The sequence below is a fragment of the Oryza sativa genome, chromosome 4, assembly GCF_034140825.1.
Source record: "Oryza sativa Japonica Group chromosome 4, ASM3414082v1".
Lineage (NCBI taxonomy): Eukaryota > Viridiplantae > Streptophyta > Magnoliopsida > Poales > Poaceae > Oryza > Oryza sativa.
In genome coordinates, this window is record NC_089038.1 from 23087266 (window position 1) to 23099445 (window position 12180).

The 12180-nt window shown below is 53.9% G+C and overlaps 2 protein-coding genes across 2 annotated transcripts; both read left to right on the top strand.

The window, feature by feature from the left end:
- Positions 1-234: 234 nt before the first annotated feature.
- LOC4336011 (sugar transport protein MST1-like) lies at positions 235-2264 on the top strand. Its single transcript, XM_015778866.3, has 3 exons — positions 235-450; positions 554-1509; positions 1600-2264. Exons 1-3 carry the CDS (start codon positions 312-314, stop codon positions 2041-2043), a joined length of 1539 nt encoding a protein of 512 aa, XP_015634352.1. The 5' UTR covers positions 235-311; the 3' UTR covers positions 2044-2264.
- A 2508-nt stretch (positions 2265-4772) lies between these two features.
- Positions 4773-7564, top strand: LOC4336012 (sugar transport protein MST1-like). The gene is made up of 4 exons (XM_015781061.3): positions 4773-5109; positions 5192-5514; positions 6236-6868; positions 6938-7564. The coding sequence occupies exons 1-4, from the start codon at positions 4968-4970 to the stop codon at positions 7391-7393; spliced, it is 1554 nt and encodes a 517-aa protein (XP_015636547.1). The 5' UTR covers positions 4773-4967; the 3' UTR covers positions 7394-7564.
- The last annotated feature ends 4616 nt before the right edge of the window (positions 7565-12180 follow it).

A 12180-nucleotide genomic window follows, 5' to 3' on the forward strand; every position in this document is an offset into this window, starting at 1 on the left:
TATTCATATTTATAGTACGCAATGTTTAGATTCGTAATACAATAATACATCTTATTCTATATTAGATTACTAATTTTTTTTCGGGAATACACAAAAGGATTGCGTACTTTTGTATTAAGAGAAGTAAAGAATTACAGCTAGATTACTATATTTTGATTTAGATTCGTAGTACGAAGATGTATACTTTCTCGTATTAGATTACTTATTTACTTTACCCACGAGCTGCTCCTCGTGGTCTACACTCTGGCAGTGGCAAGCATTCGCGACCTTGTAGGGGGTGTGTGACAGCGGACAGGATAGCAGGAAGCGCCATGGCGGCAGGTGTCCTCGACGCCGGCGGCGCTGTCCCGGCCGCAGCTTACAGCGGGGAGCTCACGCTCTCCGTGCTTGTCACATGCCTCGTGGCGGCCTCCGGCGGCCTCATCTTTGGCTACGACATCGGCATCTCAGGTCTTTGTTCTTCTCCCAGCTTGTGCATCCGCGTCCACGATGGATTGCTTGGATTCTTTGGTCGATTATGATCTCTCTGATGGTGCTCGACTGTTTGTTCCAGGCGGCGTCTCTCAGATGAAGCCGTTCTTGGCAACGTTCTTCCCCAAGGTGCTGATGAGGATGGCCGACGCGAAGAGGGACCAGTACTGCGTCTTCGACAGCCACGCGCTCACGGCGTTCACGTCGTCGCTCTACGTCGCCGGGCTCGTGGCGTCGCTGGCCGCCGGCCGCGTCACCAGGTGGCTGGGCCGGCGCGGCGTGATGCTGATGGGCGGGGCACTGTTCTTCGCCGGCGGCGCCATGACCGGCGGCGCGGTGAACGTCGCCATGCTCATCGTCGGGCGGATGCTCCTGGGGTTCGGCGTCGGGTTCACGAACCAGGCCGCGCCGCTGTACCTCGCCGAGATGGCGCCCCCGCGGTTTCGCGGGTCGCTCACCGTGGGCTTCCAGTTCTTCCTCTCGCTGGGGATACTCATCGCCAACCTGACCAACTACGGCACCGCGCGCGTCCCGTGGGGATGGCGCCTCTCCCTCGGCCTCGCCGGCGCCCCGGCCGTGTTCATCGTCGTCGGCGCCTTCTTCCTCACCGACACCCCGAGCAGCTTCGTGATGCGCGGGAAGGTGGACCGCGCCCGCGCCGCGCTCCTCCGCGTGCGCGGCCACCGCGCCGACGTGGACGCCGAGCTCAAGGCCATCGTCCACGCCGTGGAGGCCGCGCGGGGCAGCGAGGACGTCGGCGCGTTCCGGAGGCTGGTCACCTGGCGGGAGTACCGCCCGCACCTGACCTTCGCGCTCGCGCTGCCGCTGTGCCACCAGCTCAGCGGCATGATGGTCCTGACCTTCTTCTCCCCGCTGGTGTTCCGCGTCGCCGGCTTCGGCAGCAACGCGGCGCTGATGGGCGCGGTCATCCTCGCCGGCGTCAAGTTCGCGTCGCTCATCCTCTCCACGCTGGTCATCGACCGCTACGGCCGCAAGGTGCTCGTCATCGCCGGCGCCGCCCTCATGATCGTGTGCCAGGTAAGTACGCGTACGTACCATACCATGCATGCAAAGTATGTAACGTTCGTTGCATCCGTCGTTTAGAATTATTGCTGTTTTGTGATCAAGGTGGCGAACGCTTGGATCATGGGGGCGAAGTCCGGGAAGCACGGGGAGGTGGCGATGCCGAGGGCGTACTCGGTGGCGCTGCTGGTGCTGACGTGCGTGCAGGGCGCCGGGTTCGGGATGTCGTGGGCGCCGCTGATCTGGGTGATCCCCGGCGAGATCTTCCCGGTGGAGGTGAGGTCGGCGGGGCAGGCGGTGAGCGTGTCGGTCACGCTGGGGCTCACGTTCGTGCAGACGCAGACGTTCCTGGCGCTGCTGTGCCGGCTCAAGTACGCCACATTCGCCTACTACGCCGGCTGGGTCGCGGCCATGACGGCCTTCGTCCTCGTGTTCATGCCGGAGACCAAGGGCGTCCCGCTCGAGTCCATGGGCGCCGTCTGGGCGGGACACTGGTACTGGAGGCGGTTCGTCGGCGGCGGCGACGGCAAACCGGAGCAGCGCCGTTGACGAATCATCTCCGTGGATCTACACAAGTACCACGACTACACTTACTTACTAATAAAGATGTGTGTGATAAGCTTTCGTGCCGGTCATGCATGCTGAACTAGTCAATTATAAGCCTTGTCACTTTGTTCAGAGGGTCACAAAATTCTTGGGACCAGTTGACAACTTGCTCAAACAAATATTGTGTTATCGGTGATGACTTGCGCGCGGTGACTTTGAGATCATTGATATAGTACCACGGATGGGTAATTATCAATACTCAATCGTAGAAAGAACGTGCTTCCGCTATATATCAGTGTACTACTAGTCTACTGCTCCATCCGTCTCAAAATATAAGCATTTTTATATTTTAACATGATCTTCGAAATGTTACTTTTACCAACGTTATCTATAAAAGTAAAATGTTTTAAATAAAAAGAGTTGCATATTGTGATAGTTTGTTTAATGATAAATCTAGTAGCATCAATTTTATATGATTGATCTTTTTTATTTTTTTGCTATTAATAGTTAAAGTTACAAATATTTGATTTGGTATTATGTTAAAAATACTTATATTTTGGTACAGAGGGAGTAGTATACTCAACTCTACTTTAGTAAATCTACTTTGAATTTTATATTTCTGATACTCGAATTTGGTTAGCTAGTGCCTAGTGGACTAGTAAGTGAAAGAGAAAGACACAACTTGACCGTAATCGCCTTTTTTAATGGAGGGAGCAAGAGAAAGGACAGAGATATACCGAAACGGATGGCTAGAGCTGCAAATTAAAAGATATAATTAAACCATTAGAGGCTAATTAAAGATATATAAACCATTTTCATCGTCTAAAAAGATGGCTCTACGGCGGACTATCTAACAGTATCCTCTGCCGTACAGTCCATACCGTACCACCAATATGTGTATGTATCCCTATATATGTACTTTAGGGTCTATCTCTCAGTACGACACGTACGTACGGTAGAAAGATGTGCATCCCGGACTATTGAGACGGTTTAGGTATCATGACTCATGCGGGGCTATTTGGTTGCCAATTTTGCACCCTGATAGAGGATTTTTTCTGCATTTAATTTGACAATCGGACACTTTTCAAAAACTAATTTCACAAATAAACTGTAGCCAAAACTTATTTCAAAAATAATTCTTTTTTTCAACGCCAAATCATATGGTGCTGAACTTAGACATATCAACGCTAAATAGCACGTCACTGAATGCATGTTGGCACACCGACTCAGTCTCCCATCCGTGGTGGCACATCATTCAGCATCAGTTGACGTGGTGTTGAGGTATCTAAGTTCAACGCCGTATGATTTGACGCTGAACAAAAGGGTAATTTTTAAAATAAGTTTTGGCCACGGTTCATTTACGAAATTAGTTTTCGAAAAGGGTCAAATTATCAAATTAAATGATTTTCCTAGGCGGAGACTTCCCAGCGTTGGTTTGCGTCCTGAGTGGCTGAAGCTTTGCCTCATCTGAGCTGCTCAGACGACACAAAATCATCCAACAAGCATGAAATAAAATCATCTAACAAGCATGAAGATAAGTGCCCACGCAAAACGAGATAAATCATTAGCACATAATTAATTAAATTTTAATTATTAAAAGCTTGAAAAAATGATTTATTTGATTTTTTTTATAGCAACTTCTATGTAGAAAGTTTTCGCACGAAACATACCGTTTAGCAGTTTAAAAGGTGTGGTAACGAGGAAAAATCTGTATCTTGTTGGAGTTATATGTATCATGTGAGACGTGATTCGTCATTCGGGCATGTTACTCGGGTTGCCAACCATTGTTACCCTTGTAATGACCAAAATTTTGTTCAACGGCCGATGTGAGCCTCAACTATTAGAATTTTGTCCGCTGCTCTAGAATTTTAGTAAAGTTGCAGTGTTCCATTTCCATTAAAGCGAATTGAAGACAAAATCTTGGGAGAGTTGCTTATGCTATTGTTTAGTTTGATATATCAATAAAAAGTACCAAATCGTAATCGAAGAAGTTTTCAACAAGAGATAAGGTCTAAAGGTGTAAGTGGCGTATATAAATGGGAATTAACTAGGAATGGTTAGTTATGTATTAGTTGTTGCTCAAATTTTTATTTCAATATGCAACTTGAAACCTTCATGTGTGATTCTCTTCGTACACTTCTTAATTGAAAAGAGCTCATACCATTTTCCTTTCTAAAAAAAATACCAAACCTTGGGTAAAGGCCCCCGCTTACTAGTGCAGCAGTAACCCGTAGGAAGTACTTCCTCTGTTAAAAATATAACGATTCAGTTTAGGTTAAAAGTCTTTTGAATCACATCAGTTGTCAATTTTTTAAATTTTGAATTGCATGGATTCCCTTTTCAAGCATCATTGGCTATAAAATCATTGAAATACTTAGAATCATAAGAATATTATAAAATTTGAATCCTAGAAATCCTTATATTTTGTTTTGGCACTGTGGTGAGCTTGCTATTACCAAATTTTGTAGTAAAACAAACAGTACCATTAAATGGTAAAAAAATGTAAGAATTTGTTAGGCATCAATTCAAATAATCCCTTAATCCAAAATGGCTTGATGATTTTTCGAAAGTTGGCTTGAACACAGGAAGACAAGATAGAATATACTTGCTTTTGTTGTGTCTTATTTAAAGCATTTGTCAGATGGTTGGAATGGTTGCACACGAAAGGAGCACTTGGTATCGGTAGCTTAAATAATCAAACAATGGAAATTTGTGATACCTTGAACCTTGTTACAAATAGCTATCTGTCTGATCCTCAAATTCAAGCTAGTGGGGTTAAGAGCGAGTTGACACTCCATATATATCTTTCATGTACACCTCTGAAACGTAAGAAAGCTCATCTGACCGCAGTTTAGCTCCCTCTTAGACAGAGGCCAGAGGGAGAAAGAGAGAGAGAGAGAGGAGAAGGCTGAGACTGAACATTCAAGATGGCCGGAGGTGTCATCGTGGCGAACGACGGTGATGGCTCCGCCGTGGACCACGGCGGACGGCTGACGTTCTCGGTGGTCATCACCTGCCTCGTGGCGGCCTCCGGCGGCCTCATCTTCGGCTACGACGTCGGCATCTCAGGTGCACGCGCGCATGCGCCTCTCGATTAGTCTGATCTTATCAAAGGAATTAACTGACCTGACCTGCTTCTGCGTCCATCAAGGCGGCGTCTCGACGATGGAGCCGTTCCTGCGGCGGTTCTTCCCCGGCGTGGTGAGGAGGATGGCGGAGGCGAGGCCCGGGAACGAGTACTGCGTCTACGACAGCCAGGCGCTGACGGCGTTCACGTCGTCGCTGTACGTCGCCGGGCTGGTGGCGTCGCTCGTGGCCAGCCGCGTCACCAGGGCGATGGGGCGGCAGGCCGTCATGGTCATGGGCGGCGCGCTCTTCTTCGCCGGCGGCGCCGTCACCGGCTTCGCCGTGAACATCGCCATGCTCATCGTCGGCCGCATGCTGCTCGGCTTCGGCGTCGGCTTCACCAACCAGGTCAGTGTCACAGTCACACCTCTTCCATCATCTTCCACCATGCTGTAAATGCGTCTGACCGTCGATTAGTATTGAGCGACACCCTTAATCCTGCGTCAGCGGATTGTCCAAAGTCTTTGGCTGATAGACACAGAGACGGAGCCATCATCATTGCTCATTGGTGAACTTATCTGCTATTTGCTTTCAGACAGCTATGTTAGTATCTTTATATTATATCAGGATATGCTTCGAAGCAGCCACTGCCATGATCCCAAGTGTTTTTTTTATTATTTTTGGCTTAAATATAAGGGCAGGTGAATCCGCACATACAGAGAAAAAACGAGAGCCAATCCATTCGTCAAATGACTCAAACCAATGCGATCTCCAAGTAGTAGTATACTAGTATTCTTAATTATCTGTCAGTCCACTCATGAAACTCTAAGTGCGATTAAGCTATGAAGAACGTTGCAGTTAATTACAGACAGCTAGTAGTATACTGTAGTACTTAGGTCGATTACCACATGGCCTATTCCGACATTTGGTGCAACTAATCCACCGATGGTGGTGGTGGCCTGGTGCGCTGACCTGTACCCGCCGAGATGCCGCGCCTTGGCCTCGGTGGCGTCACGCATCACTAGTACCAACCACGTCCCGCGCCGCGAGTATCACACGAGTGCACCGGGCGTTGCAGCACGACGGGTTCGATCGTGTCGTGTGGGTTCTTGACGAACGAAATGGGCAGGCGGCTCCTCTCTTCCTCGCCGAGATGGCCCCGACGCGGTGGCGCGGCTCGCTCACGGCCGGGTTCCAGTTCTTCCTCGCCGTCGGCGTCGTCATCGCCACCGTCACCAACTACTTCGCGTCGCGCGTCCCCTGGGGGTGGCGCCTCTCCCTCGGCCTCGCGGGGGCGCCCGCCGTCGTCATCTTCCTGGGCGCGCTCTTCCTCACCGACACGCCCAGCAGCCTCGTCATGCGCGGCGACACGGCCCGCGCGCGCGCCGCGCTGCTCCGGGTGCGCGGGGCTGGCGCCGACGTGGAGGCGGAGCTGAAGGGCATCGTGCGCGCCGTGGAGGTGGCGCGCCAGGGGGAGGACGGCGCGTTCCGGCGGATGGCGGCGAGGCGGGAGTACCGCCCTTACCTGGTGTTCGCCGTGGCCATGCCCATGTTCTTCCAGCTCACGGGCGTCATCGTGATCTCCTTCTTCTCCCCGCTGGTGTTCCGCACCGTCGGGTTCGGCAGCAACGCCGCGCTGATGGGCAACGTCATCCTCGGCGCCGTCAACCTCGTCTGCCTCATGCTCTCCACCCTCGTCATCGACCGCTACGGCCGCAAGGTGCTCTTCATGGTCGGCGGCGCCATCATGATCATCGCCCAGGTAATCAATTGCCCAAAACGTTCACTTCATCAGTAGTACTCGGGCTTGAACTTTTTTTTTCTCTTGAAGGTTGGGGTGGCGTGGATCATGGGGGCGCAGGTGGGGAAGAACGGGTCGGAGGCGATGGCGAGGCCGTACGCGGTGGCGGTGGTGGCGTTCACGTGCCTGCACACGGCGGGGTTCGGGTGGTCGTGGGGCCCGCTGGGGTGGGTGATCCCCGGCGAGATATTCCCGGTGGACATCCGGTCGGCGGGGCAGGCGATGAACGTGTCCATCGGCCTCGGCCTCACCTTCGTGCAGACGCAGTCGTTCCTCGCCATGCTCTGCCGGTTCAGGTACGGCACCTTCGCCTACTACGCCGCGTGGGTCGCCGTCATGACCGTCTTCATCGCCGTCTTCCTGCCGGAGACCAAGGGCGTCCCGCTCGAGTCCATGGCCACCGTCTGGGCGCGACACTGGTACTGGAAGCGGTTCGCGCGGGAGCAACCAAAGACGAGCGCCGACGAACCGACCGGGACGTACTGATGTTTCACGATGTGTAGATGTACTTAATTCTGTGGAGTACATGTCTTGTATAACTTTTGAATCATGGTACTTGGTCCTAGTTCACTCGTCTGTTTCAATCGAAATCAAATGTATAGAACTCCAACATCGGTCGCTCCGATCCTACATAGCTCAAGTGTTGAAAAATCCTCACGACACTGTTGCAAGTGATTTAGGATTTGAATAGCCCACGTGGGTGTCTAGCGTGGCAAAAAAAAAAAAAAATCGTCAGCATAACAAAGTTACTGACAAAGCTCTTTACCCTCTACCCCTCTCTCTCCCCCCCCCTATAGATGGCCATGTGGGCCAGGCCGTGCCGTGCCTGGGCCGAGGCTTGTCGGGCCGGCACGGCCCGACCGACGCACCGGGCCATGCCGTGCCAGCCCACATGCCGCACTCACGGCCCAGGCACGGCCCAACACGCCTCGGGCCGTGCCGGGCCGGCCCGAAGGCACGATGGGCCATCGTGCTTTTCCTCAGAATAAGTCTAAATTTCCTCTCTCCTATTGGGCTGTGACATATGTATAGCTAAAAAAGTCTATTTTACCTCCCTCTTCTTTGGGCTGTGGTATATAAATAGCTACGATAAATCTATTTAAGGTCCCTATTCTTTAGACAATGACATTTATATGTCTATTTTTAGTCCCTATACTTTGTGTACCGGGCCTGGCCTGCCGGCCCGACCGTGCCGGGTGTCACGCCCCGAATTAGTCCTGACCGGAACTAACCCGTGACGCTCCAAATTAACCTGTTAATCGATACCAGTCCCAGGAAACAGTGCTGGTATCACAGGGAGACAGAATATCACAGCAACAGAAGTCTCTTCATTATAGAGTAGAAGTACAGTCATGTTGGGCTGCGGACAGATCCCGAGCTCACAACTGCATTACAAAAAGAAAGCGGAAGCTAGGACTTGGACTAAACAATCACAGGCGCGACTTGGGAACTAGGCCGAAACCCTAAAACTCATCGTAGCCGGCTTGCTCCTGGAAAAACTCCTCATCAGCAGGATTCGCTTCATCTTCTTCAGCAACTGAGGGGGGGGATATTTATATAGAGCAAGGGTGAGTACGGGAGTACTCAGCAAGCCAGGGGAAATAAGTGTTTAATGCAGGCTTCAAGGAATGGCTGTTGTTTTTGCAATTGATTTTATTTGAACTATTTTCTAAAGGCAACTAAGTGAGTGCTTCTCAAACGACACGGATGAGACAGTGCGTCTCGTCCGATCGGAGTATGTGCAATGTGTCAGTCTTTAGATCTTGAAACAAGGTTGGCACCCGGCCAAAAGCTTTTTGAACGGCCACCCGGGCCAACAACTTTTAAACTGCCACCCGGGCCTAGCTGATCCCATCAGCTGCAGGTTTTCCAAACATCGAACCCAGTTTCACAACAGCAATTTCACAAGCAGTAGTCAAACAAAACTACGCTAGGAATCACCTCACATCCGCCCGTGACCGTGGGCACGGCTGTTCGAACAGTTTAATGACCTCTGCAGAGGGGGTACACTTTACCCACACGACATTACTAACCCGGGTCACCCAGCCCGTGGGGATCAGCCACGTCGGGAGACCTCCAAGCTTTCATGACAAGGCATTTCGAAAGCCGATGCAGGTTTACCATATGCCGACGAGAGGGGTCCCAGACCAACAACAGGTTAGGTCCCAGACCATACTGTGCCAGGAAGCCCAGGGGTCCTCCCCGACACCACCCCGGCGAATCCACATGTCTCTCGGCATCAAGGCTCCCCTGATAAGCTAGTTACTCAGCCAGGGGTGTCCCATTCCACCCATGTGGTCGTACTTGTCTTATGTTTGGATGAAATTCCAAGGAATCGGTCCTTAAGTGCGAGAGCGGGAAACCGTACACCCGGTACGTTCCCCGGTCCGCGGTTTTGGAAATTCATTTAGTTCGCAAGCACCGACCCAAGTGTCGGGTTTTCCAAGTCTTTTGGAAAACTCCAGTTTTACCCAAGTTGTTACTCAGATTTTAAGTTTGAAGGCGACCGTCGGTACTCGCACAGAGTGCGCGAGTATCGAGGCGCAACTGGGTGGTTACAAGGGGACATGGTATAGCAATTAACAATGGAAGGATCAAATGCGACAATTTAGGTAAGTCCGCCAATCTGCTTCGCAGACGGGACAACAGATTAAGTGTGATCCTATCAATGCATAATATTTTGCAAGCAACATAATTAAATTTCAAATATAGGCTCAAGGTGTTCAAAGGTGGCTTGCCTTGCTCGAGATCTGGAGCTTGATCCTCGAAATCCTCGCACTGCGGGTCTTCGGGCTCCGAAACTACACGCGAAACGGGGCAACTCAACAAACAGTGAAAATAAAGCCCTATTAATGACCTCTGAGCGTGCCACTAGATAGATCTCGAGATTTGATGAATTTTGGAAGTTGAACGGAGTCAAACGGATTTACGGTTGGGAAGATATAGAATTTCTAAGATTATTGAATTTCTAAGATTATTTAATTAAATCCTTTTTTGGAAAAGAGAAAGAAAAGGAAGGAGGGAGGAAATTTAGACTTTCCTCGGGCGGCTAGGGTGCGGCCCAAGGGATCTGGGGCGGCTCGGCCGAGCTTAATGGTCCGGCCGGCCCAAAACGGCCCAAGCGCGCGCGCGCGCGGGAGGGGAGAGAGAGTCCGGTGGACCGGGCTCACCACGCGCGGTCCCGGGTGGGACCCGCTTGTCAGCGGCTCGGCTCACCGTGCGGAGGGAGCACGCGGCGCACGCGCGCGGGCGGGGAGGAACGCGGTGCACGCGCGCGGTCCGCTGCGGACGCAGATGCGACGGGCCCACGCGCAGCCTCACGGCTTGCGGTGGAACGCGCGCACGGGGAGGGACCGACCGGGGTCGGCTCGACCCGGTCTAAGCTGAGCTGGCGCCGACGTGGCGCCTACGTGGCTGCCACGCAGGACGGCGGGAGGTAGACGACGACCCGGCCGTGAATGGACGGCGGGCGGCGGCGGCGAGCGGCGGAGCGAACTACGGAGATACGGGCAAAAGCGAGCACACCGGGCGGTTGTTCGTGACAGGGGGAGGCGAGCCAACGGCTCGGATTCGCCGGAGGTCGCTCGACGGCGGCGGATTGCGGCGGCGGCAACCGGCGGCGGAAGAAGAGGGAAACGGCGACGAGAGCATCTACGGCGGTGAGAGCATCTACGCGGCTTCGGGAACTCGACGCTAGCGTCGGATTGGGCGGAACTACGCCGAGCGAGGCCGGCGACGAGCGGGTGCTACGGAGCTCGGGCGGCGACGGCGGCGAGCACACGGCGAGCGAAGGCAACGGTTGGGGCGGCGCCGGCTAGCTACGGGGGGTCTATTCGAGCTACTACCGAAAGCTAGGGGGAGGAGACGGAGCGAGGAGGGGGAACGGAGAGAGACATCACCGAGAAGAGGAGGGGCGCTGTGACGAGAGGCCGACGGCGCGGGAGTAATCTCTCCGGCCTCGGGCCGGGGAAGGGGAAGGAGAGGGCGCGGCCGAAGTCCCCTTCCGCGTCCTCGAATGCACCGGCTCTCCCGGCGCTCGGCGAAGGACGGCGGAGGTGAGACAGAGCACGGGGCGGCGGCTATGGCGCGGAGACGAATGGAAGAGGAGGGGTAAGGGGAGGCCGGGGGTTTAAAGGGGACGGCAATGTCGGTTTGAGAACCGACTTGCGCAGTCAAGGCGCGAGCTGGCGCTCCGGCTAGCGGCCAAATTGGCGACAGGGAGGATGACGCCGGCGGGGAGGAAAAGGGGAAAAGGAAGGGGGAAAAGGGGCTTGCCCCTTTGCCGATTTGGGAAAGAGGAGGAGGGGAGCGGGGGCGACGCGGCAGAGGGAGGGGGGGCGCTGCCTCCGTCCCTTGGCGGCTTGCGCGCGGAGTGGCGGGGGCCGGGCGATGACGACGGCGATGACGGCGGCGGTTTGGAGCGGAGCGGCGACACTGGCGACAGGCGCGGGCAGGCGCTGACGACGGCGGCGACCGAGCGGTCGGCCGCGCGCGCGGGAAACAGCGAGAGGCGCGGGCGCGCGCGAGCAACGGCACGCGGGGAGCGGCAGCGAGGGAGAGAGACGCTCGGGGTGGCTCTCGCACGCGCGAGCAGCGCGCGGGCGAGGCTGAGCGGGGGGGGGGGAAGGAGCGCGCCGGGGGCGGGGAAGAGAGAGAGAAAAAGAGAGCCCGGGAGAGAGAGAGAGATGGGCCGAGCGGAATTCGGCCCATCGAACCCCGGGGGAGGCAAACTAAACTTTGCGGAGGGAATCGATTTGGAAGGATTTGGATTCGGATTTGAACTCGACGATAGATCGGGGATTGAGATCTTGAGAGGGCACGGACACTAGACAACAATCAAAGAAACAAATTTCGCAGATAGGGTTTTTAAGAGATAATTTTCCCGCTAGGCGCCACGACGGAACGGGCGCTACACCGGGCCGGCCCGACCGTGCCGGGCCAACCCAGCGTGCCGGTGGGGAGGCCCAAGCACGACCTGACGGTCGGGCCGTGCCGTGCTTGGGCCGGGCCAAAAAGGCGTGCCGTGGGCCGGGCCTTTGGGCCTCGGGCCTTATGGCCAACTATACCCCCCCCCCAGAAATTCCCCTCTCCCCCTCTCAAATGAGAATTTTCAAAATATGTCATTCTATTCGTACCATCCTCAGGATTTGCCATTCAATTCATAACACTCCGTCCCTCCGAAGCCGCACACCGTCGCAAGTCCATGTCGCGCCATCCGTCTGCCTCATACGCCGTTGCTCGCGAGCTTCTCCTTCCCACGCACGGGCATTTTA

What these genes read in the sequence shown, in the direction of transcription:
- LOC4336012 (XM_015781061.3), top strand. Translation starts at nt 4,968, where the DNA reads ATGGCCGGAGGTGTCATCGTGGCGAACGACGGTGATGGCTCCGCCGTG. An exon ending in CTACGACGTCGGCATCTCAG is followed by an intron (nt 5,110 to 5,191) that starts GTGCACGCGCGC and finishes GCGTCCATCAAG; the next exon opens with GCGGCGTCTCGACGATGGAG. An exon ending in CCATCATGATCATCGCCCAG is followed by an intron (nt 6,869 to 6,937) that starts GTAATCAATTGC and finishes TTTCTCTTGAAG; the next exon opens with GTTGGGGTGGCGTGGATCAT.
- LOC4336011 (XM_015778866.3), top strand. Translation starts at nt 312, where the DNA reads ATGGCGGCAGGTGTCCTCGACGCCGGCGGCGCTGTCCCGGCCGCAGCT. An exon ending in CTACGACATCGGCATCTCAG is followed by an intron (nt 451 to 553) that starts GTCTTTGTTCTT and finishes TGTTTGTTCCAG; the next exon opens with GCGGCGTCTCTCAGATGAAG. An exon ending in CCCTCATGATCGTGTGCCAG is followed by an intron (nt 1,510 to 1,599) that starts GTAAGTACGCGT and finishes TTTGTGATCAAG; the next exon opens with GTGGCGAACGCTTGGATCAT.